This window comes from Dunckerocampus dactyliophorus, chromosome 6, assembly GCF_027744805.1.
Source record: "Dunckerocampus dactyliophorus isolate RoL2022-P2 chromosome 6, RoL_Ddac_1.1, whole genome shotgun sequence".
Taxonomy (NCBI): Eukaryota; Metazoa; Chordata; class Actinopteri; order Syngnathiformes; family Syngnathidae; genus Dunckerocampus; species Dunckerocampus dactyliophorus.
In genome coordinates this window covers 9,983,040-10,010,310 of record NC_072824.1, presented here as the reverse complement: position 1 = coordinate 10,010,310, position 27,271 = coordinate 9,983,040, and the positions used below count along the sequence as shown (strand labels likewise).

Genomic DNA, 27,271 nt, shown 5'->3' with positions numbered 1-27,271 from the left:
CACATGTGGAACCCTACCTAGAAATAATAGTACCTGGTAGTACCTGCTTCCTCGCTAACAAATTTATTATATTTTATTATAATTTATTAGTCAATGAACAGGTTTCCTCTCAGGTCTCAGCAATGGAAACAGGAGTTCAGAACCTTTTCAGTTAAAATATGAAGGAATGTGCCTTCAAGACAGCCTTGAATTGCTCGCCTCATCTAAACCTTAATTGTGTTGTTTTGAGACAAAAATGGGTGTAAAATCAGAGATGATGACTGTTTTTGGAATCAACAGCAAGGTGTCACCTGCTGGGGCTTTTAACCCCGCACTTGCCAGCACGCTTGTTGCAGGGATGAAACACAACGGCACGCTATTCATTCTCTTGCCTCGGGCGATTCGGCAGCCTTTCTGCCAGCACCGCCAACTGTGTGTGTATGCGTGTGTGTGTTTGTACAGCGGTGCTTGCATTGTAGACATATTCCCCCTCCCCCCCCCTCTAATTAGCACCGCAGAGTCCTGGGGGCAATCAAGAGGTGAGGTTAATGAGAGGGGGGAGTGCGCACTACCCTACGTCCTTTCCTTATCACACTGCTGTCACCCTGAAGGGTGCTCAGTCTCAGCGCATTGATGTTTGTGACACATCACACACCTGCTTTTTTTCTATGATATCATCAGCCTCCCCCCCCCACATTGCAAGACCCTCACAAGCATCATTCTTCACCGCTGAGGCCTTTAAATGATTATTATTACAATAGTACGTGTGCTCCTGCAACACATGCTTCGCACATGGCTCGACTGCAAGATGAAGCGGACAGCTCGTGTTTGTCATGTTCCCATGATGTTATGTCTTCATCCAGTCCTATTTTGCATCTGTGCGCCACAAAGCTGTACATACACAGGAAATGTTTTTTCTTCCTTTTTGAGTAATTGATAGATTAGAGTCATACTCGTCCATCTGCAGCCCCTGCATGTGCCAACAAATTTGAGAGGATCTTATTATTAGTAGCAGATTGTCTTGCACACTTTTATGGTGTATGTGCAGTGTTGGGAGGAACAGTGTTAAAAAGAATTGTCTTACAGTAATGGTCAATCTAATCAATTACAATTTCAAACGCTGTAGTGAAATGTGGTGTGTTATTATGTACTGATATCTATATAGCCGTTGTTCGCTATTACGACACAGGAAGCCAAATAGCTAGTCAACAAGAGTTGGAGTTTCTCACTCTCAGGAAAACACTGCCCCCTAGCACTGTCCCTGGTAACTAATTAACTAATTACATTTATGAAGGAGTCATTTTTTTACCAATTCAATTACTTTTTTGGGACAGTAACTAGTAACTATAATTACTTACCCAACACTGTGCATGTACAGTATGATAAACACTTGGAAAATGCCTGTATGCAGCATTCCAACAAAGTGCCAGCATTACAGTATATCCCGCCTCTGCCTGCTGTGAGTACATAAAAAAATGCACATGCACTAGTTATGTTTGTTGTCAGCTAATGATAACAATTTGGCAAAGTTTAGCTACTAACATTAGCCATAATTGAATGTATAGCCCAGGGGTGTGCAAACATTTTCCACAGAGGGCTGTGGATTTTTATACTTGAAATCAAAGGATGCAGGGGGCCGTTTCAATATTTTAAGTATTTTTTTAATTTTGTAATAAGGCTAATAAAAACACTTTAGCATATAGCCAATAAAAAACAAGCTGCGGGCTGCAAATGGCACCCAGGCCGCACTTTCGACACACCTGGAATATCCTAACCACACGATGGCTCCAAATTGTTGGTTGCTCCTCTGAGACTGCTTTTGATTGTGTGTTCGTGCAACATTTACATGTATAGGAGACAGTCACGAATGCCGGTTATTTTATTGGGGCCGAACAAAAATTTGCAAAAATTTGTATCCAGTATAAAATCGTAATTCTGAAAAATTTAACAAAAAAAACCCTCCTTTAAACCACTAAAATGTAATTTGGAGCAAGTTGCATACAGTCCCTTTAATTTCAAAATTTTTGTTTAGTATTTTTCTTTATTGGATTGGAAATACAGCAAATGCAGGTTTTATGGAAAACATCATAGAAAATAAAAATGCTATAAAATTGTATAAATATGAAATATGACTGAATAAACGCCCCGGCTAGAACAAGAGTATTTACAGTCATAACAATACTTCTATAGTAAGGCTTCCCAAATTGTTGTCGGGACCTGGCATGGATCACAGGATAACATTTACTGTGTCGCTGACTGGAAAAGTGAAATTTTATTGGCCAACAAGCAGGAACACATTTTAGTGCCAGAAGGCATTTTGATTCACGTTTGCCGTACATTTTTGTTAATTATCGTTCAATTTTGTTCTGTAAGATCCTTAAAATAACTAGTTCTCAAGCGGTGGGTCGGGACCCAAAAGTGGGTCGCGTGAGTCTGCGTGAGTCTGCGTGAGTCTCACACAGCGAGTCAAAAATTAAATTAAAATTATTATATACAACCAATGTCCGACTTTTTAAATTTATTTTCAAGTAAAATTGACCAGTCTAGGGTGTACCCCGTCTCTCGTCCGAAGTCAAGTGGGATAGGCTCCAGCATACCCCTGCGACCCCCATGAAGATAAAATAGAAGATGGATGGATGGAAGTAAAAATTTTATTTTTTAATTTGTTTTAATTCATGCATTATTCATGCATGCAGTTATCATGTCCATCCTCATGTCCTTGAAAAAATGCCTTTATAAATTCCTCTAAAATGCACTTCGCACATGTCATTAGGGTCGTGGGGGTATGCTGGAGCCTATCCCAGCTGACTTTGGGCGAGAGGCAGGGTGCACCAGGGTACTGGTCGCCAGTCAATCGCAAGACACATATATGTATTGAATTTTAATATCTATATACAACCATTCACACTCACATTCATACCTATGGACAATTAGGAGTGGCCAATTAACATCGGCGATAAAAAAAATAAATAATACATGTGCTTTGTTTGACTTACTGTAAATAAAAGTATAAAGTTTTTTTTTCTTAAATTTGTAAATGAATGAAAAAAATACATAATATAACAAATGAAAGTGACTTAAAGAAAAGTGGAAAAAGACTTAAATAAAAGAAATAACAGTGGGTTGCAACTTACTGACGACTGGAAACTGTGAGTCCCAGGTTGACAGCATTTGAGGACCTCTGCTTTAAATGTCATTTTATATCGGCTTGTTTTATATTAGAACTTGCCAGATTCTATGTATTACATAACGATTTGCTTTGTGACTTATAACACAAAATCTATCCCAACTTAGCATATTGACCAACATTGGATTAGTTTTCGGATCTTTAACATCCAAAATGTATCAAAGTGGCTCCCGCATCCTTTAATTTTTCTGTATGTGGCCAGCGGTGGAAAACGTTTAGTCAATATTTGATCAATTAAATCAATCAAAGATCAATTAAATCATTTGCCTCTGGAGCGTAAAAATGTTGGTCCCTCAGCCACTTTCTTCTTGGACGTTTTCTTGCGTCTTCATGTCCAGGTGTCCTATCAAGCTGTCAAATTTCGGCCTCTAATCTTTTGCAACCCTCACAGCAACCCTCTCCGGTGTTCCCCTGGCCTCTGTCTTTGTGCACTCACTCACGCACGCATCACACCGGTGATTTACCGTCGCATGTGTGTGCACGGCGGCGACGGCGGCCACATGAAACGCACTCCTGTGAGACGTTACCCCACCCCTTCGCCTATAGCGATTAAAGAATAACTCTCAAAAGTCAAGGCAGATACATCTGGCCTGGATGCGCAGACGTCAGGTTTCCAAGTACGTGTCTGGGGAGGAGACGTGCCGGGGACGGGAGGGCCGGTGTCGGCTTGGAAGCAGTAGAAACGGATGTCACGTTGGGGATTTATACCGTGCGGTTCAGGGAGCAGCGGCCGTAAATTGACAAGCGATGCTTGTGAGCAGCATTAGCCGTCTGTTTCCCTTTGTCTAATCTTCTATCTACGCTCATCTTTTCTTCTTCTTTGTTATGTCTTACATCTGTGCTCGCCCCAAGCGCTATTGTTAACGGCTGACAGATACAAAAACAAGCCAGAGGTCTGAGGAGGAAGGAGGAGAAGGCAGCTCGGCACAGGGAGGAAATTATTTGGGTGTTTTTGCTACACTGTGACACTTTTGCAGTAAATAGCGTTCATCTTGCAATAAAAGTGCACTGTGTTATGTTTGGATGATTGAAGCTTAAAGCCTGGAAAAACAATATGTCAGCGCCAAGCATCTGATCGAATCAGTCTACTGTATAAATGTCGCTAATGGGAGCACTCTTCTCAATAATGCACGACCGGCTTCATTCCCGTCACATCATGTTTGGAGCGACAGCCGCAAGAGCCACTTGTGTCCATTATACAGTAGGTGGCTGCGACACACACAAGCACACAGGGAGGGATGGGTAAAAGTGTCTTGAGCCCATGGGAGTGTGATATAACGCAGAGAGAAAACTGTCCATTTGCAATAATTCAAGCATGACAGTGTGTTAGTCACCACCATTACTTGGGTTGATTAAAGAAATATTAGATTATTTGATTGTCACCTTCTTTTCTTTGTATTTGTTTGTTTCTTAGGTAGCTTCACTACTCAAAACATTTTTAACAGACATCCACAAACCTTTGTGGAAGCTGTGGGTCGTGGATAAGGAAGAACCGATAAAGTAAATGCAGATGTTGATAAAGCTACTATGCAGCTACTTTTGTATAGTTTATGAATCTAAACCGAGAAGTTGCCTCCAATCGCAGCTGTTCATGGCAATGTTTACAGACTGTGGCGGTTATTTGCTTTTTGACCTCGCACCGGCGACTATATTTCAGCCGTTTCCTGACTAGAGCCGTTAATTGGAGCATTTACGTGTGCTAGTTTACGCAAAAACTACAACGCCGACCCCCATAAATCTTGGTGGAAAGGTAGCACGTGTGCATGGCGAGAACCCAGTCCATTTTGGCGCAAATTGGAATAAAAAAGTGTATAAAGAGCTTTTCTGGAGTCAGCGTTTATTATAAAAGCTTTTTCACATGTCGCTGTTCTGGCACAATGAAGTCAACCAAGCAATTTTCCCATTTATCAGAGCCGTGATTGTGTTACTCAAAGCAAGTTTAACACCTGGAACTCACTTCTCCCGCCCTGTTGTGTTGAAACAATTGTCTCTGTCCCACCAGTGTTTTACACCAGACGCTGGCGCCGACGTCATGAATCTAATGATCTGACTGCGTATCTTGGTTTGTTGTACCTTAACTTGTAGTGTTAATAATCATCACTCCACAACAACACAACTGGAATCCTTTGCGTTGATTTGGCGGAGGCCTGCTGAGTCCTTTTCTATTGGCTGACAGGTCTTACACAGAAGCGACATGTTGTACAACCTCTGTTGCACGTGAATTCATTGTTGCTGACGAGTACATGCGACGCCTCCCCCTCCTTTTAGCAAGTAAAAGTGCATCAAAGCTGCTCCAATGACTCTAACTCATACGACGCCGCCGCAGAAGAATCTGCAAAGAAAACAGCGTCGGAGCACAATCCCAAGGCGCTCGCACACCACCGCGAGTGAAACACCTGTTTCGACTTAAGAGAGTCAGCGCCCGGTAGTAGCGAGATTAGCGAAACATGCCCATAAAGGGAGAAGAAAGGTGGCTGCGCCTTCGCTCTGATAACAATACGAAAAAAATCTCCATGACTCAGTCCTGTGTTGATTTCAAAAGAAGTGGCGGTAGCACTGTGGAATTCACCGCTGGTCAACGCCAGAGAACAAGCATGGACTATTTTTAGCTCACAAATCACACATTCTTGTAAATATGTCAAGTCAAGTCATCCAAGTGTTAATTCTGGCATTTACTTTAAATCACTCCCAAGCCTTTTCTTCATCAAACTCTTCAATCATGCTGCTTTTCCACTGCTCACGTCAACTCTACTCGGCCCGGTTCAGGAAGGGTTTTCCACTTAAAGGGTCCATATTGTCCTATTATTATTCTCCAACACTTGTACAAACGTGTCAGAGGTCCCACAATAGTGTATTGGAAGTGTGTTGTCCAAAATCCAGCCTTGATTTAGACAATTTGAAAGTGCTTTTAGTACACCCTACTGAGAACACGCCATTTTGTGTGTATGTAGCTTTAATGCGAATGAGCTGTTTGTCGACGCCCGTCTCTCGACAGAGTGTGTATCTCCAAGAAGTGCTATTGTTTACTTTTTACATACAGTCATCCCTTGTTTATCGTAGTTAACTGGTTCCAGACCCGACCCCGATAAGTGAATTTTCGCAAAGTAGGGTTCAATATTAATAAAGGAAATATTTGCTTTAGAAAACCTGCTTATGACTTTCTAAATCTGTTTTTTACCATTATTAGAGCCCTCTAGACATGAAATAATATTCCTGTATTCACCTTCACACTCCTATTATTCTTTGTTTACAACACATTGCGCAACTCTTATGTACAGGCTACGGGATCACTGCAAGGACATAAGAGAGGCCTGTTGCTTTAAGCGTAAACGCATGCTGTGTAGCTAACTAGTTACCTCCAATTTACTTCTTGTAAACTTAAGAAAGGGTTTCTAATGTAATACGGAAGAAGGGCAGAGTAAGAAGCCAAAAACATACTGCTTCTACATGGAATGGGAGGACAACTTTTTTACACTATGTCATGTCGGCCATGCCATGGCTGACTCAATGCACTGCTAAGGTAAGGTCATGTAAGATAATGTCTGATCAATGTGACATTACTGTGCCTAGTGAGCAGAATCCTACATATGACGTGTCTTTCAATATTTTTTGAGTAACAGTCCATAGTCAACCACAAAACAGCGATCATTTGTTAATTAATTAATTTTTCGAAAACCATGCTAGAGTGACGGAGTGATGTTCAAATCACAAAGTGGTGAAGAAGGGATGTATACACTGTAACTCTGTCCAATGTTACAGATGCCATATATCACATACTGTACAACAATGTAACATTAAGGAGTGGGACAAACTTTAGCAGTGCTACCATAGCTACGTGAGCTACAGTGCTAACATTTGAACAGCAACATCATGTTAGCTTAGCTTATTCACCATGAAACTCTCACCTCAGTAGTTGACTGAAAGATAATTGACAGGGTTTATTTTGAGACGTGTAGAGAACCCTGTTTTTTTCCCACAAAGCTGTTCTCTGTGAATTGATGACATATACAACGTGTACAAGCGGCAGGCTCATCTAGCTAGGGGCGGGTCTGAGGGGGCATCATGTCCATGAGGTTTTTCCTTCATGATGTCATGAAAAGACGTAACTTCAAAAGCAACCATGTGAGCGCCTCTTCTCTCAAAAGTAAAGCAAACAAGGGAGGGAGATGACAGATGTTTCCCACGTTTGGTGCTCATAACACATATTACTATTACAATATCACTTTTGGAATTTTAAACATTGAGACTGTGGATGGAGTATAATAGTGCCACTACAGGGTACACTTACGTCATTCTTAGCTGGGTATCTTTAAATGTTAAAATAACACAGCAAATCTGTTCAACCAATGAGTGACCTGCCGTGGTTTTACTGTCACCCATATGCTATCGGCTAAGCTCGAAGTACAGAAAATGGAAAGCCAGTAGGTCCCTTTTAGTCGAAAAAGTGGGTTTTACAATTTCAGCTCACTCAGCAGACAAAACGTGTCATTTTGATCTTTTTAATTGCGTCAAAAGTGCACCTAACACCATCGGAATCAGGTGGCAAAGCCCTGAGACACGCTCACACTTGGGCATCTGTCAGTGGAAGCCGGAGAAAGCTCTCTCCTTACGGGGGAACCCGATGTGGAGACTTGATCTGAGGGGTAATTAGCATTGTAAGCTCGGCAAAGTGGGGGGAAATGCTTAGCACCGTGTCACCTCCGCGGGCTGGATTTTTGTCAGGGCTCAGCCTGCAGGCACGGCCCATCGCTCCCTGTGCTGCCTGACAAAGACCGCTTCTGGCAAAGTCATTGTCAACTTGTCAGCGGCGTTAGCACATTGTTTTCTGGCGACTTGTGATTACATTGTCAGATGGTTGCGCTGGCTGGTGGCAACCTTCTTGTCAGGAAGTCAGAGAGAATTTTAACACCTCCGTGATAGAGTCGGCGACCCGCAAATCGCCGAGCTGCTGATCCAGGAACTCTGCCCTACAACTGGCATTACATAAACACAAACACACACACACACACACATGTTGCCACGCGACTGCTGTCTCTCTGTGTAATCGCCGGTTGCCTCTTGGGGCCTTTGTGCCGAGCGCTCCTCATGCGCTTATCTTTGTTTATGTGCAGGCCAGATCCTCCCGATGAACTGTGTGTGTGTGTGTGTGTGCGTGCGTGCGTGTGCGTGTGTTTGTGTGTGTTTGAGTGCATGCTCAGGATGTGATGAGGCTGTGCCTAGCACCAAATCACCGGTTGGCTCCTTGTGCTTTAGATCCTGTAGATAAGTTTTTAAAATGTGTCCATCAGAAAGCACACACACAGAATAGACCAGAATGGTGCCCAATAGTGTGTAGACCTCTGCTTAGGCCACCCATCCCTACTAAATATTTCACTGTCAAAGTGTGTATCTCCAACTTGTATTATTTGAGTTTCATATTAAACAAAAACGAAAAAATATGTTAAGATAGTCACAAGTAAAAAAAAAAAAAAAAACATTTTTATTTTACTTTATTTTATTTTTTTCTTTAGTATATACATTTGTAATTTTAAACATTTTAATATTTCTGTATTTATTATGTATTTTTTAACAGAGTAAAAGAAGAGAATATTTAAATTTTCTCCTGAAAAGAATTATAATCAGTCGAGGTGTAACGGTACACTAAAATGTAATTTTGGTTCGGTTCAGTTTCTTGAAGTGCTCGGTTCGGTTAATTTTCGGTACAAAAATGAAGGAAAAAATTACTTAAAATTGTTTTATTTTAAAAAAAACAAACAGAACTTATTTTTTTAATAAACAAAAGCGACCCATTTGGATGATATTTCAAATAAATTAGACTGATTTTTTTTTTTTTTTTTTTTTTTACAAAAAATAATAATAAAATAAACAGTTGTATTTAAACAATTGTTTAAACATTGTAGGGAAATGTAATGGACAGTTACAGTTAAATAACTCTCTGATGCACGTGAAGTCCAACCATCTGTCGTAAGTGAAAAAGCGGACACGTGATGGCTCGTTGACAACATCACTTTTAGCTTTTTCATAAAGTGCTGGTATAACTTTCTGGCTAAAGAGAGGACGTGATGGTATTTCGTAGCCAGGTTCAAGAACTTGAATCATATACAGTCATGGAAACAATTATTAAACACCCTTGTTTCTTCAGCTTATTGATCCATTTTAATGCCTGGTACAACTAAAGGTACATTTGTTTGGACAAATATAATGATGATAACAAATATAACTCATAAGAGTTTCATTTAAGAGCTAAGTTCTTACATGAATAGCTATTGCATTGTACTGCCAAAAAATGTAACTCTTATGACCTATTTTTGTTTTCATTGTTGTATTTGTCCAAACAAAGGTACCTTTAGGTGTATCAGGCATTAAAATGAACGTGGTCTAATCATTTTTCCATGAATATACTTAAAGCCAGCGCTCTCAACAACTGAATATGCCGTAATCTCATGACTATAAAAACTCCAATACCAAGTGTTACTGCTTTGGCCCGGTCAGAGTTGCTTGCTAGATGTTGTTTATATGCTGAAGTTATCGGTGTTTGCACTAACTTGCTTTGTCTTTCTTGTAGATGTAACATTCACTGCCTGATGATGCCGTTTTAAGTGCGCTAACATGTTAGACGTGTTTCCTGCAGAATACCAGATATCCGTGGAACAATGGTGACACACAACTTTGGATTTATCCACTTGCCTTTGTCCATCTGTAATTTTAACAGGGAAGCCGAAGTGTTCCCAAACAGGAGACCGTAGTGAGATGGGAGGATCCTCCAGCTCAGGCTTCTCGCTTGCATTTGCCATGATGCCATTTGTCACGCCTGCGAGCTACTAGTGTTCCTCCTCCTCGGTCAGTAGTGTCCCGCACTCAGAGGCGTCCGTACGGAAACTCGCCCGCAGGACTTTAGCGTGAAGCGCTTTAGATCACTCTCGTAATACATTTAATGAGAATAGCATAAAATATAACCGAAACGGTACACAAGTACAAACCAGTACGAACCGAACATGCAGAACCAAAACAATACATCCGTGTGAACCGTTACACCCCTCATAATCAGTATGATACATTAAATTCAAAATAAACATAATATTCATAATTTCATTTTCTTCAACAACTGGACAACGTCTTTAAAAAGCCTAATTTCCCAATGTTAATAAAAGTGGAAAATTCCAAGTTAATTGAACAAATAATGTTTAATGTTGTCAGTGTTTTGACATACAATGTATTTTTTTCTGCACGAGTCACTGAGCAATTTGTGTCATTGTGCTTTGTGAAAATGCAAAAAAAAGTGGAAAAATCTGCATTTAAAATTATATTTACATTTACATTACATTATATTTAAAATTAAATTTACATTACATTTACTTATTTATTATAGTCATTTTATTTGCATTATATTATTATTATTAATGATTGATGGGCTGGGATTTCATAATAAGGCATACATGTTCCCATGACAAATAACCACAAAATATATATAACACAAATTTAGAATACAATTGTACTTAGATAATACATAATATATTTATAAATCCTGAAATCCTGTTCAATCGTTACACAATGGTGGAAGCCACTGGCAGACTGAAAAGTGATGTGTTAAATTTTTGGTGATCCAGCATCACATCCTCCATGTGTCTGTGGCGCTCAGCCCACAGGCGGCAGTGTGCCAGTGACAGCTCGCCTTGCCTGGTGGTCCGCGCATTTAGCCATTTAATAAGACAGTCGTTAAGAGGACTCAGCCAAGCGCATTGCACTGCGCTGGTCCGGACATTTCTCCCCGCATTTTTTTTTACAAGTCCTTTTTTTTAGCTGCTGGCATCCACTAACACTGCATGTGTGGACTCAGGTACCCATTTATTCATTTATTACCACTATTAGCTCGCGTTTCTTCCCCTCTCCCCCAACTCTACCTCTGTGAAATAACACTAATAAACAATCAGGGTAGCGCCACGCTGAGATGCCCGTAATGGGCTCCTAATTAGCCACTCCAAACACAGAGAGCGGCTGCTTCACGCCTGCTTTTTCTGCACTCATCTGCACAAAGCTGGATGAATTGATTCCATTTGCACGCCACTTAATGCACTGATTGTTTATTGGCATGGCTGCAGATGAAAACCAAACAAACAAAAAAAAAGAAACTGTCTTTAACCTTTCAGCTAGGAATGCTGATATTAATCAACGCTAAGACAGGACTTTGATGCTTTGTGGAGATTTTGGATACTGTCTTTTTTCAAGGGCGAACTCACTAGGCCATTTGTACCGTGCTGGACCTGGTCTACACTCACACTAAGCATTCGTGCTACTGCTCATTTGTATGTCCCATCACTTCTGTTCTGCTGTATTACTGCAAATGATATGACTTTGTGCATTATTTCAAGTGATTCTGATTATTTTGTGCAAGGCAGAGGCTGTCATTAATTACTTGCAAGAGGATCGATTGCATTCATTCATTATGTCCGTTTCCTTGATTCTGTGTATGCTATTGTACCGTGCCCTGGCCCACCTCTTCCAGTCGTACCAAAGTAAAGGAAGTGTGCCGTGCTTGGACACGGATCAGTGCACTCAAACTAGCCAGATGTGCCATCAGCTGGGATAGGCTTCAACCTTCTTGCATCCCTTCTACACTACAGCCTCAGTGTCCTTTTTTGGACAGTAAAATACGCAAAAAGGACAGCGGGCAGGTGTTTGATCCCACTGGGGTCATTCTCACTATTTAACACATGCGCCTGCTGACCTTCTGCTGGTGACGCCACAGCAAAGAGGGACGCCAAACATATAATGCGTGTGAGGTCCCCATATATACGTGTGTGTGTGTGTGTGTGTGTGTGTGTCACGCTTTTCTGCCTGGCTCACTTCCTCCGCTTGCTGCGTTTTACGAGCAAGAGCTTCTCCAGCCTCTCTCCTTGGGACACGCTGCAGTGTCTAAATGTTTCCACTTGTGGGGCGGGGGAAGTGACACACATTCGCATACACCACGGGACACCTACCTGCCAGAATTTAACTGTGGCTCAAGCGAAGAGGAGCAATGAATCAGTGATGCAGCATATGCATGGGCGAGCGAGTTTGTTGCAGAGGCTGCGAGATGTCACTTTGTGGTGTATAGCACTTTTAAAAAATGGAGCTTGGATGTGCATTAGAGTAGTCAGTGCACAGCTTGTATATGTGTATATTTACTGTCCATTGAAAATGATTTAACACACAGGCATTACTTCCTACTCAAGTGTGTAGTCATATAATTGTGTCATCGTGGTCTGGGGCTGCATGAGTCCTGCCGGCAAACGTCAATTCCAACATACCATGTGACATTCTGAAAAAATTGGGCTGCATGGCAGATTTCAAGGATGATAACAAGCCCAATCACACCTCCAAGATGACAAGTGCCTTGCTGAGACAACTGAAGGTGTGGGGGAGTCAAACGTGTCTCCTCCACACCTGAACCCAATTGAGCACCAGTGAGGCATCCTCATGTGGTGTCCACCAGTGATGTCATCATGGAGGAGTGAAAGAGTAAGAATCTGTGCAGCCCTGGTGAATTCCATGCCTAAGAAGATTAAGGCAATGCTAGACAACAATGGTGCTCACACTAAATAGTCACACCAAGAACAGAATGGGAGCCCCGAATCCAAATCCACATAGGTAATTTCCTCTACACTCCCAAGCAATTCCATGCGACAATCAATGCGGTGCCATAACCCCTCTCCAGCGGATCGATGTCACCCTCCGTTGTCAGTAGTGTCGCTGACCTTGAAGTAAAATTCAATTTCCACCACCCTAAAAGAGCCACCTTAGAATTCCTCCTGGCAGGACAGGATATTATAGGCTGTGAGACAAAAGGAAGGGATTCTGTTTGAGGAGGTAATTATATCCGGGTGCTCTTTGAAAGTAACACGGTGAGGTAAATAAAAGTTCCTGGATGGTTCTCGGTTTCAATTAGGGCGTCTGTAAGGGACTCTCGCGGGACCCTCGGTACCTGTTCGCCGGAATTCTCTCAGGGCCTGGACACTCGGCTAGAAAGAGAATGTGCAGCGAGTGAACCACCAGAGTTCTCATTACACTGTTCAGTGCAAGGAAGAGGGCGATGAGTACACCCCCCCTCCTCCCTTTAATACAACTGGAATATTCTTTTTAGCACCATCATAAGCGGAAGGACATCATGAGGTGGACTGTCAGATTCAAAGGGAATGTCAGAGTGGGGGTGGTGGTGGTGTTTGGGGCGGAGGGGGCGCCATGGGAAGCGATGCAATCAGCTCGTCGGATAAAGCTGTAGGATTGGTGACTATACTTTGAAGTCAGACATGGAGGGGATTTGAGTGAGACGGTGGCGTACATGCAATGATTGTCAAGGGAGGGGTGGGGGGATTCCCCAGGAGAGCCCACCCGCCCGGGAAGACCCTAAGAATGCATCTTAAGCATATCACTTGATGTCAACTCCGGCCTCAGATTACATGTAACTATACACACACACACTTTGCTTATATATTTTCACATCAAATATTCACCATCTTTAAATTTGACCAGGTGGGGGGTTAAAGACAAGAGTGAAATATGCATGTGAGCATGTAATGCACACAATAAATGGAGCTCTCTAATTGCTTAAGTGTCTCCAGAGGAGTAATTTTGCTGCTTACTGTGTGTCTTGTGCTTATTGTGTGAAGAGATAGTAGTACAGAGAATCTCACCTGATGACAAAGTGTTACATTATTTAGGACAATGGACTCTGATGTCTTTGTCTGTGAAGCAATGATCTGTGCTTCCTGTTGCCTTTGACAGATACTGTATGCTGCACGGTCGAAACGTCCAAACTACACTTGGACTGTTTCAGTATTAACGTGAACATGAATAAATACGACAACCGTAGTCAGATAGATGATAACAGGTTTTCTGTTTTCTCTGCACATTCCTGCACGGTTTTGGCAGCAAAGACACGAAATCCAGCTCAGACAGGATTCCTCAGATCTGATCCAATGCCGCGAATTGCTGCCTTATATTGTCCCAAAATCTTAGTTCTTTGTTTAGAGATTCTGAATTCATATGCAAGAGCAGCAGGGTCGTTCAGCTGGCGGTCAAATTCAACCCATGAATGACATCAAACCGGTACAGTTAGAAACGTGTGAGCAATATTTTTGCAGTAGGTCCATATAAACAGCAGAACAATCTTGTCATATGGAGGATCTTTCATTAGCGTAAACATCCATCCATTTTCTATACCGCTTCTCCTCTTTAGGGTCGCGGGGGCATGCTGGAGCCTATCCCAGCTGACTTCGGGCAACAGGCGGGGTCCAGACTGGACTGGTCGCCACCCAATAGCAGGGCACATATAGACAAACAATTCACACTCACATTCATGCCTATGGACAATTTAGAGTCAGCAATTAACCTAACATGCATGTTTTAGGATGTGGGAGGAAACCAGAGTGCCCGGAGAAAACCCACGCACACACGGGGAGAACATGTAAACTCCACACAGAAATGCCCAGGGGAGAATCTAACACAGGTCTTCCCGGCTGTTACTGTGTTGGCCAACATGCTAACCACGAGACTGCCGTGCGGCCCTAGCGTAAACATATTACTAGAAATTTAATTTGTCACTATCAGGGATTTTTTTAAACCAATTTCCAATATACTGTACCGATATTGTCCAGCAATCCCAATGTAGACAGCAGCTCTTCCCTCAAACTAATGTTGTGTAATGAACACATTAGGCTTCTTCTACTGAAGGTATTTTACAGCTAAAACACTGTTTGTGCAACATAAGAAAAATACTGCAATATGCAATATATGTTATAAAAAAATGCCATATTTAAAGTAAACATTTTATACAAAAGTTGTCATTAGAAATAATGACCACAATGAGTGCAATAACATGTTCTCCTACTATAAACAAGTAACACGGGTTTGTCTTAATACAGCCACAAATAAGAATCCAGCTGAGTAGTGCTGGTAACTATATCATTTGGAAAGTGGCACATTTCTATGTGGCACAAACATCCATATAGTAACAAAGTGCCAAGTATGAAACTCTGGACTCACACAATCAGTGAAATTATAAACTGGGCTCATTCAGCACGTCACGCAAAAACACAGCATATCAGATTCGACGTATTGAAGGAAGACACCTTAATCCCACCCTTGCAGCGCTTTACAATCATTGCAAATTGCATATTTACAATACACAGATGAAACTTGGAAATAATTCAAGACTGTGGACATGCTGAGCTAGCAAGTTTGTTGCTGAGTGGTGCGTGCCATCACTTGCCCGCCAATATCATTATCGGTAGAAAAAAAATTGATTGGAGGATATGCAACTTTATTTTTCTCACTTTTGTTAATATTATGAGTCAATTTTCAGCATTTCCCTTATTTCTCAGTGAATTTGAGGGCGCAGAAGCTCTTTTCTGGCATGTTAATCCAAATTAGAATTGTTCAAGCCTTGGCCTTCTGGTTTTGAACCATGCTAAATCTATGCTCCAATTCCTCCAAATCCAATATAAGGGGAATTATTCCCCTAAATTCCTGCATACTATGTAACCTGCTCATAACCTCGCTGCTCCAGCTTGAATTCATTTGGGGCTCAGATTCGGGATCGCAAGGCGAGGCAGCGAGGATTTGGCGTGTGGCGGCGCTTTTGTGTAAGGAGCTGAGTGGCGGCTTTGCGAGCTGTGAGAAAAAGTCACCAGGAAGAACCTCGCTGCCTCACATTGCCGTGCCGGCTCATCGGCAGTGGAGCGACAGAGGCTTCTCCATCAAAGAATTTGACAATGACAATTTAATAGCAGCTGGGTAATGATGTGCTGCTTATCTCTAATCTGGAACCATCTTGTCTGAGGCTTACATGTACTGTAAGTGAGCGACTGACAATCGAGAGCACTCAGGAGGATGTGTGGGAAGAATCACCTTGATTCATTGCGCCGGGACTCTTTTTGATGTGCTGATGGACCAACAGAGCGGCCAGCACAGCTTACAATGTCTTCCAGCCAAAACTGGAGCCTGACCTTCCCGCCCAAATCATAACCATATGAACGTAAGAATTTCCACCTTAAGAGAATGCTCCCTCTCTCTCTCATCCATCTCCCGGGGTGAGGCATTAAGCAGTGATAACAGAAAACAGGTTCTGAAGGGAAGGGAGGTGATGGAGGACCAGAGCGACTGGAGAAGGTGTCCGAATAGGGATGACCTAAAATGGAAATTTTGCCCGGCGAGGAGGCAGCAGATATGACATGTTTCACTACAAGAGAAAACATACGTTTTTAAATGGCACCTTTAACCTGGATTTACACTGTGGGCCCAATTCTGCCCTTCGGGCATGTATCCGTTTTTCCTGACTACCTTATTTTTGTGAAAAGCAGCTGCCCCTTTTAGGGTGTGTTCACTCTTGTCATGTTTGGTTCGATTAAAATTAAGTCCTTACTTTATGCATTTTTTTTTCCCCATTGGAATAAAGCACTACTGTGATTATCTTATTTCATCAACACTTTATTTCGTCGCATATAAAGAGTCAACTGGTTGGCCCATGGGAACTATTTTGCCAACCAAAACAGCAGCACCCACCTACAAAATACGTAAACTGGCTCTCCGATGAATACAAGCGTTGGCACATGTTGTAAACAAGCTCCCTAAACATAATGATGATCGTATGTTATGTGACGTTTTTTAACAGTGAAAAGCATAACTGTCGCATCCAGGGTTGCCGCTCCCCGTTGGTGTGTGCATCCAGTCTGCCTGGGTTATCCATAATACGATTTTAAAAATGTAATTACATTTATATAGCACTGTGTAATAAATGAAAGTCAGTAGTAAAAATTAGGGATGCTCCAATCAGGGTTTTATGCCGGCGATTCCGATCATCCAGGACTGAAATCGGCTGATACTGATCACAAAAGGTCCCTTGATTGCCAGGGGGCCCAAAAATAGGCAATTACTAATAAAATTAGTAATTAATTAATAAGGGGTGGTCAATGTGAATTTTTTCCATGGGATCCACAATTTCTGGCTGCACGCCTGATATGAAAAAATAAACCATAAAATCACCTTAATTTAGACAAAAACATATTTTACTTGCTTTTTGAAGATAACATATATCACTTGTGAAACTTACATAGGATGAGATGCCTTCTTTAATTTAAGGAGACTTTGGATGTGAGAGTACATTGGTGGAGCTCTAGCCGGACTTCCAGTGAGAGAGTGCTCGGCAAACCCGCTGAGAAAGGCTGGTCATCACATCCGATGAATTCAATTATTTTTTGGGGTTATTGGCAAGATAGTTTTCGTGGCATGTGTTGGCAGTTAAGTTCCACTAGGAAGAGATGATTGATTTTGTTTTGTGTAGTGTGTAGTGAAAGGTTTTTATGATATTTGATAGATATTTTTTATTTCAAATTAATTGTGTTATGTAAACAATAGCCTATACATGTACTGTATCTACATAGCACAGGGGTGCTCACACTTTTTCAGCCGGTGGGCTACTTTGTCCCAGAGATCTACCCCCTACTATAAACATAGAGAATATATATATATTTTAATTTTATTTATAAATATGAGTATTTATGTACATTGTACATGTACATCAGGGATTCACACAATCAAAACGACCTACCTCTTACTATCAAACATATAGCATATATAAAATCTAACCGGTAAACCGGTAAACAACTACCATACAAAATACTAATGATTAGTATTTCACATTCACAGTTTCAGTAATACACAATTCAAATCAATATGGCAATAAAGATAATTACACATAATTCTTCAATAGTTGTGTACATAAACTGAGTAATGTGTCCATGAAAATAGCTACACAGCGTTCATCATGTATTACGTCCAGTTAGCACTTGCTATACAACATTACAGATACTGTATACAAGAAATTAAAAGAATTATGCAAAAGACAATGCAGCCACAGTCAAGGCAAAATTAAAAAGCTTTCAGCAATGGGCACATTTTGCAATTCATCATGAAATAGTAGTTTAACAAACAAACTTGGAGAAAACATATTTCTATACTGGTAGAGTTCATGACGCGAAGCAGTGAATGGATAACTTTTGTTATAGATGTAGGCAAAGGCAAAGATGAAAGTTGCATTATCTGTGTGTAGCTGCCGATATCTGTTCTCCACTTTTTTATGCCGCCGCCACGGCACAAAACAAATCAGGAGGGGCCTTAATGTCAGCTGACTGATGCCATATGACATCTACGACGTGGTGGTTATAACATAGGTGACACGCAACCAACACTACCTTTGCGATCGCTATAACGAGCACTCCTGATATAGCATATAAATCCATTCATACACTGCATGACTTTACATTGTTTTCACGTAAAAAAATAAAAATAAAACACTAAATAAATTTTAAAAAATCCAAGGTGTGGTGGCTTTGATTGTAGCGGAAACCCTGATCTGCATGTGCCAATCACATGATTTTTCACAGAAATCGGCCGATACTGATCAGTATCATATTATATCGGCATGCATGTAAAATTGCCGATATTGGCACTCCATTGCAAGCAGTCCATTGCAGAACTTCTATCCAGCAGCAGCCCTTCTGCTGAGCATTCAGAACCCACGTGATCACAGAAACTGTGTGTGCTAGCTTGTTTAGAAAGGAGTAGGGGTGATGTCAGCCGTGTGGCTGTGTTTTTTTGTTGAAGTCTGAAAAAGATGTTGCAGCTGAGTATAAAAGTTGTCATGCACAAGTTTCCTGTGGTGGCACCGGACCGCAATTTTTAATACGACCAAACTCATCACGTATTTCAGGAAGCATTTTCGCAAAACCAAGGCTTCCTGAAACATCCACCGCTGTTTGACACATTCGCAAAATGTGAGAAACTCCCACGGGACAGCAAAAAATCATTTGCTGTATTAATAAATGTCGGTGGTAATGAGTAATGTCAGGGTTAAATGCTAAATAAATAAAGGTATGATATCGACTCAGTATCGTTATCTACTGATATTCCAGGCTGCAATATCGGATCGAAAGTGAAAAAGTTGTATCGGGACACTCCTATCAAGAGTAATAACATAATAATAACACCACAGGTTACTGTTGTGGCCCAAATCCAGCTAAAACTCAACTTTGAACCCTTGATATCACTTCCCGTCCACACGTCTGGAAGACATTTACTGCAACACAAACAAGCACAAGTCTTATTTATGTCTGACATGGCTTATTTTCTCTAAATACTGTATGTCTACTATATTGGGTCATAGGAGTGTAAAAGTGACTATAAAGGTGTTATTTAAAGTCTAGAGGGTCCTAATAATGTTAAAAAAAACTTATTTAGAAGGTCCTAAACAGGTTTTCCATGCCATAACTGCAAAAATATTCCATTTATAAATAAGGAATACTACTTCGTGGAAATTCACTTAACACTGTCGGGCGCAGAACCAATTAACTGCGATAAGGGGGGATTACTGTACACTCACTTTCAACATGAATCCATTGGGATATGAGTATAAGAATTTAGTAACAATTTATATTTTATGCATGCAGCAAAAATGATGAATTTGTAATTTAATTAATGAAGTATGAAGAAATGACTTGATGACCCCATAACCGCATCTCAATTGTCAAAATTGTATTTTTTTTTTTTACATTTTCACTGCAAAACGTAGCGCCGTCTGTTTTTTTTCCATGTCTGCTGGTTTTGCATGTGTACAAAACAGTACAGTTTTCAGCAGAATATAGCGCCCCCTATTCGCTGTTAATATTACCATCATGCCGTGCGTATAATGTCATGTTTATGTGTTTTTCACATTGGGTTCAACTGAGGACAACATGGGGGAACGCGTCTCTCTGCTGCCCTTCATTTTTGGCGCCTCTTCTTGCCCTACATCCCTGCAGCCCTTCATCCTTGTCATCCCACTTGTCATTTCCACACTGACCCACGGCCAAGACGCACCAGATAGCCCCTTCTCTGCATCTCCACGCAGGCCGCAGTCTGTCGCTGCTCACTCACAGATGGGATTGTCATCAGCGTTCCCGCTCACTCCGTCTCCCACACTGTCTATTATGTCTTCCTCATCTTCATCCCTCAACTTGAGAGGGAGACGAGTGGAGCCAACATGTGGGCTCGAGCCCAGCCTGTTTTTTTTTCTCCCTTTCCTGAGCGACATTCCCAGTAATGTTCTGTCCTTGTAGAACATTGGGCTGCCTCCGCTTTTTATGAGATGCGGTTTTCCTGACTCCACACAGCTTCCAGGAGACCCAGATGGAACCGCTAACAACTCCCAGCACCGCACACACACACACACACACACACACACATGCACACACACAAACAGTCTTAACCCTAATTGCACACACACCCGGAGGAATGCTTATTCAAACTCTCCGCAGAATCACTCTCCTCTACCCCCGAACGCCATCCAACACGGGATATGTTTCACTGCCGCGTGCCTCCACACGAGGGTGTCTAAGGGCGTACTCACACTAGGCCGATTGTACCATGCCTGAACCCACTTTAGCACTGCACGTTTGGCTCACTTCCCCTACAGAGACTCAAAATGCTCCAAAAGTCAAAACCCACAGAACTGCATTTGTGTATGCAATAAAGACATGTCATTTCATTTATGCGATCGCTCCCATTGCATCTAGTTAAAAACTGTGTGCATCTTGCAGAATAGAAATAATCAGAACACTTCAAAATAATCCTCTATGTTGCATGCAACACCTGGTGGAATGCTTATTCCAACTATCCCCAGGATCACACTTCCCACAAGGATGCCAACATCCCATTCAAGGTATGAGTACAAACGTGTTTTTTAGTAGTTTTTAGTAGTAACATATACGTAGTTCACTACTTGGCCAATCTGAAGACTGATGATGACTTGCACCATGCAAATAAGCCAAGTTCATATATGCGTCAACAAAAAAAAAACAAATCCAAACCAGATATGATGCAGGTATCTGACATTTCCCATCAGCCCACATTGTGATGACAACCACGGCAAAGTTCATGTAATAACTTCTAAAGTACAACATATGATCAGTTGCTGTCCTCTAAAAGAGTGTAAGACTAAAGTTAAAGTGCATACATATCCATGCAGAGACTGTGTGCGAGTGACTGTAAGCAGCAGGGACACAAAAGCCAATCATTTATTTTAATGGTTATTGACGCCCAGTGTAATTCGTCTCTTTCTCAAATCAAACTTGATAAGCCGGCGAGTCGTTAATGATATTGATCAATTTCTCCACTTTGAGGCAGCCTATTACAAAAGTGTACGCGTATTTAGTCACACTCTGTTGACTTTTTTGTCATGCTGCAGTGAGGCGCACTGGGCTGTTTTTTTTTTTTATTCCTTCACTAAATTAGAAGCTAAAAGACCTCCGTGGCACGTTGGCACTATTAGTTAGCGGCAAAGAATAAGAGTTCATTGCAGCGCTGGTGGTAATAACCATTATGTTTTGTTGTCAGTGTGACACCTCCTGCCTCGTGTGTGTACTCGTTCATTATGTGTGGGTGCCACTTTACGATAACAGTCAAATAAATAGGTTAGTACGACTATATAAAGCTGTAATAAACTATAAATGATAAGAATGTAATCGCAGCTTTGTACAAGCTATAGCCTGGGGGGCAACTCTCGTCAGCTAACCAAAAGATCTAGCTGAAACAGGGGTCATCGCTATGACAACATCGCTAACATTCATTTTACCAACTTTTTTTAACAAATGGAACTAACATTTGTTGGTTTTACAAATGTGGAATTTTAATACAATTTTATTTGTTGTTTAAATGTTTATTATTATTATTATTTACTTATTTATTGTTATATTAAATTTGAAAAAACACTAGGTGACACAAGATCTTGCAAACGTGACACGATTTTTCATTCGGGAAAAAAATGTCTGGTGGGCACGAGGCCTGGGATGATCATTGCTTAATTATCCACCCATCCATCCATTTTCTATACCGCTTCTCCTCATTATGGTCGCGGGGGTATGCTGGAACCTATCCCAGCTGACTTCGAGCGACAGGCGGGGTACACCCTGGACTTGTCGCCAGGCAATCGCAGTATTACTTAATTAATCACACAATAAATGAAAATGAAGTTGGTAATTTTGCCGGCCTCAATACATTGCCATGTGCATGCGTGTGTGTTTTCCTTGTCTCCCACATCCAAACAGGCAGGACGAGGGTTCACTCTGTGGATTGGTTTCAGCACATTGGTGTGTTTGTTCCATAGAACAACAGCATGAATGGAGTGAGTCTTTGTCTCTTAGGGTGAAGGCGGGGCCGATAGCATACACACAGAGTGCAGAAGAGTGTAAGGTAGTAGAAATTATATTAGTATACTGCAATATATTCTCATATTTTTTCATTGTACTTATCTGAAAAGTAAAATATTGTCTCGTCTTGTGAACTCTCTTGTGACACCCCTACTAGATACATTGCAGCACAAAAAATAAAAGAGCTTATTTTGTTTTTTATTTCATGCAAAAATATTTTGAAATGGGAAATATGTAAATTATATTATAATTTTTTTAAGACAACGTATGCTTGCTTGATGTAATTGTTTAATTTTATTTTATTCTGTATTTATTGTTTTAGAAAAATCTGTTGGATAAAAATACAGTAGAAATCAGGAAAACAGAAAAAACACTACACAGTTCAATACAAAAATTAAAACAGCTTATTTTTGGGAGGGGTTCACGCAAAAAAAAAAAAAAAAAACAGTATATACAACCTGTAAATTAAATTATTACTTTTCTTAAAAGACAATTTATGTCTGCTATTAAAAAAATAATTGATATTAATGAGGAAAATAATTATTAATAAAACACTAGATCCATTACAATACAGAAATTTTAACGTGTTTAGTTTTTTATTTTATGCAAACATATGTTTATGAAATATGTCAAAATATGTACATACATTTGAAATGTTTTTTATTTAAAAAAATGATCAAAAATTAAAAAAAACACTCGATATAATACAAAAACATGTTATTGACTTGAAATAATTTGATGTTTTCAAGTATTTTGCCCCTATACGACACATAAGATATTTAAATTAGTCAACAAAACCACAATTACCACAATTGTAGTTAGTTGTTGGTCCGTGCCTGCATATCACAATTTTCGAAGTATATATTTTTTGTACATCCATTAACTACACTTCATTGGGTACTACTGTGCTCCAGTAAATAGGAGTCAAAATATTAGAGACAGTTCTCAGTGTGACAGCAGCCAAAACAATTAATATATCTTAAATGAATACCCCTTAAATTTAAGCAATGTTACCTTTTGTGTGCACTTTACCTAATGTTGTGGCTCGCTGGTGCAGTGTTCTTTTAAGTGTGTGTTCTTAAGCGGGCTGCAAGTGTTTTTGTTCACAGAAGCCGTTTCCGTGCACACATCGAGCCCCCTCCCCCAGCCACTAAATAACCCCCCCCCTCAAGCCCAACTGGCCATGCTGTTCCACTTATACTCTTGGAATACTGCGCCATACTTGCATACAGATAAGCACATGTGAACACAACACACACATACAGCCAGGAAACCACATGTTCACTCTCTCCTCACTAATTCATTCAGGAACACTTTGGGTTTCAGCACCAGAACCTTCAGCGCAATTATAGAGGAAGAAAGAGGTTTGCTGGCGTGACATTTTTCCTCTATTTTTCTTTCTTTTTTCATGCTTAATCAAACAGGGGGGGAGGAGTTTTTGTCTGTGATGGGACCAAAGTGGCTGCTGATTGTCACCTAAAATAAGTACAGGGCTGGCAATGCACAGTTTCGATGCGAAAGCAACCACTTTCCCAAATGTTGGAAAATTGCTTTCACTATCCACTGACCTGCAGTATGTAGCCCCTGACGTAGTCTCGCAGGGTCCAGCCGAGGCCGTGCAGGATGTGCAGCACCTCCTCCTGCTTGAGCACCGAGAAGAGGCGGTCCAGCAGGATCTTGAGCCGCACCGGCACCGCCTGGGTGCCGTACAGCATCAGGCTGCTGATATCGAACACCACGTTGGACTGCACGATCTCCACCTGGGTCGGGTGGTACAGGTGCTGGGTGCTGAGCTTGTCCAGAGCTGCACACAAACAAATACATTCCATTGAATGATACCACAATCACACATATGGTATATAACTGGGATATGACCCGTTAAAAATTGACCCACAACACATTTTTGGGTCCCAATCCACATGTTTTTCACTACTTTTTACCTTTGCTGTATTTCCATATCATCACATTGTATATAAGACTTGAAATGAGGGGTGAAAAATGCACTGAAAACGTTGAAATTGTATGTTAGCACATTGCTCAAGATCTCAGTTCAGTTGGCATAATAAAAGGATTAATGATGCATTTAAGACAAACTAGCAAAGTGGAACCTTTCAACCAACTAGGAAAAAGAACATACTACTCAATTCATCAAGCATAAAAGGATTACCTTCTGTGTGTGTGTGTGTTACACGTTTTCTCTGGCCTTGTGAAGACTATAAAACAAACATTTGGGGAACCCTACTTTTATCTAATGTAGTTATCGTTCCCTTTGTCTTATTTATCAGCAACCTGATACTGGAAAATCGAACGCTTCTTGGATATCGTCACAATTTTAGGTGAAAAATGCGCTCAAAACTTCGGCATTGGAACCATCCATTAGCACATTGCGCAAGATCTCAGTTCAGTTCACATCAAAGCAGTAATGGTGCGTTCCAGACTGACTGGGAAGTCCAGACTTTTAGGAATTTACATGAAATAGGCCAGGGGTGTCCAAACTTTTTCCACCGAGGGCCACATACTGAAAAATTTAAGAATGTAAGGGCCACTTTGATATTCTGCATACCAACCCATGTAGATATTCAAAGAAGTTACAGTATATATATATATATATATATATATATATATATATATATATATATATATATATATATATATATATATATATATATATATATATATATATATATATATATACATATATATGTATGTATATTTTTTTTTTCAAGAAAAAAATGCATCTCAGCTTTGCGACATATAGGTGGTATATAAATAAAACTCTCTTGAATCTATATAGGTGACAAAGCGTATTGTTAGTATGAATTTCGGTCTTCGGTCTCCATTCTTTCAGTTTTTTTTTTTATAATCTTTGTGCCGCAGGCCAATAATAAAGCAGCTGCAGGCTGCAAATGGCCCCCGGGCCACTTTGCACACCCCTGAAATAGGCCATTTGCATTGTTGCTTATTAGTCAAGTTTAAATTGGACTTTTTTGTTGGATTTTTTTTTACATTTTACAGTTTGCATTTGCACTTGAAATGAGAAAACAAATTCAGCTGTCTGCCTTATTCCTGGCAAGTGGTTAACTTATTTTAATACTTATATGATGTGTTAAAATGTCTCTTAGTGTTTGTTTGCATTAGGGCAGACAACACAAACCCAGTGCACTCTCCCTCTTTCTTGTCTGTCCATGGAACACCTGGTCCACTCTCCTCTCCTCCTCTCTCTCCTGTCTCTCGCCGCTCTGCCATCACCCTCTCTCCCCTGTCCCATGCCCGTCTGGGTGACACCTGGTCGGGTATGTCTCTCATCCCGCTATACGGCCCCTTCCTTCCTGCCGCTGCCCGCGGGCTTTTGGCCTGACAAACGCAGCGTCGGCAAGGCAGACACGAAGGCAATAAAAAAATGAAGAAGTGCTTGTCAGAGTGGCTGCCAATGCTGACATGAAATGAAAAGTCAGGAGATGGACGTCTGACACTTCACAGGGAGAAATATTCACCAGAGTCCCGTGTTGATTCACCCAAGGGCCCAGGGTACGCTCTGCTGAGCCAAACAGGTGTTTTCTTTTATCCTTCCTTTTTTTCCACCCCTCCTTATTCTCTTTGTACTTTCTGGACTTGTATTTTTATTACACCTGTTTGAAGAACTCCTAAGGTGTGGTCTCTTGGTTCCCGCTGTGTCCTGCAGTCATCCTTGCTGGATTTAGTGCTATCAAGGACTCTATAATGCCCAACACCCCTCAAGCCGTACAATTCAAAATTGTGGGTAAAATTACGCCTCTAAAGTCACAAATTGTCGTCATACCGCACATAACTTTACCCAAGAGGTCAGTTCAGCAGGCACCAAAGGATTAACGAAGCGTGTGTGTGCTTTGCTTTATCTTTGGCTTTTTTGCAGACACACAAGATAATAGAACAGTGAAGAGAAATGCCTGTGAATATTCTCATTCATCCTGGTCATTGTATTCTCAGGGCATTCAATCGATCGCAACTGGACTGTTCAGGTTGTCTTAGGAGACGTTTTGCCTCTCATCCGAGCAGGCCTCATCAGTTCATGCTAGGTGACTAGGTGGAACTAGGCTAGATAGTCCGACTGTCTGACACGCCTAGTGCAGAACACCCAGTCTTTGAGCATGAACTGATGAACCCTGCTCGGAAGAGAGGCGAAGTCTTCAACCTGAACAGTCCAGTTGGGATCGATTGAATGCCCTGAGAAGTGAAGAGAAATATACAACTTAAATTAAAAATAGTAAAGACTGCAGTGTCACCATGTCAAAGTGTTGCTTTTACATGAATGGTTAACTTCTTTTCACACTTGTGTAACAGTGTTAAAAAAGTGTTAAAAAGTGAAAACGTGTGCGCATCGGCGACACAAATCAACATTTGTCATTAAAGAACATTAACAGGAGACATCAGCGACTTGTGAACATCTACAACATGAACTCCACAAGTGGGTTTTTGTACAACACACAAGGTGTCAAGGGAAGAGAAACATGAAAAATAATTTGCCTGGCAGTTTTTTTGTTGTTTGTACGTTGTTTTTTTATTATTACAATAGTGGTTAATTGGATGTACAAATCAACTTTATTACACTTTGTCATTAAAGGGAAGACTGCATATTTGCATCACATGTGACAGCGACTAACTTATTTTTAAACTTTTATGACAGTACCAAATATAAAAATGTGCTTTAAAAGTCACACAAAACTTGGACACAACCAATCATCATGGGTGATGTCAGTGACTCTCTAAAAGTTGTGACCAACTACGGCATTAACGTCACAAGTGTGGTTTGCTTATATTTGGCTTTTTTGTGACACGAGAGATGTTGCGAGATGTTGCGAGAGGAGAAATGTATCTTATGCTTTTGTGAGCAGTACAAATGGAAAAAACT

The 27,271-nt window shown here is 40.9% G+C and overlaps 1 protein-coding gene across 6 annotated transcripts in view; it reads right to left on the bottom strand.

Moving 5' to 3' along the window:
- bnc2 (basonuclin 2) overlaps nt 1-27,271 on the bottom strand; it is a 221,872-nt gene that overhangs the window by 25,784 nt on the left and 168,817 nt on the right. For all 6 annotated transcript variants that reach the window (XM_054778865.1, XM_054778863.1, XM_054778864.1 and 3 more), the window contains one exon: nt 23,952-24,187. In XM_054778865.1, coding sequence (XP_054634840.1) covers nt 23,952-24,187 — 236 coding nt within the window. The remainder of the gene's footprint in view (nt 1-23,951; nt 24,188-27,271) is intronic.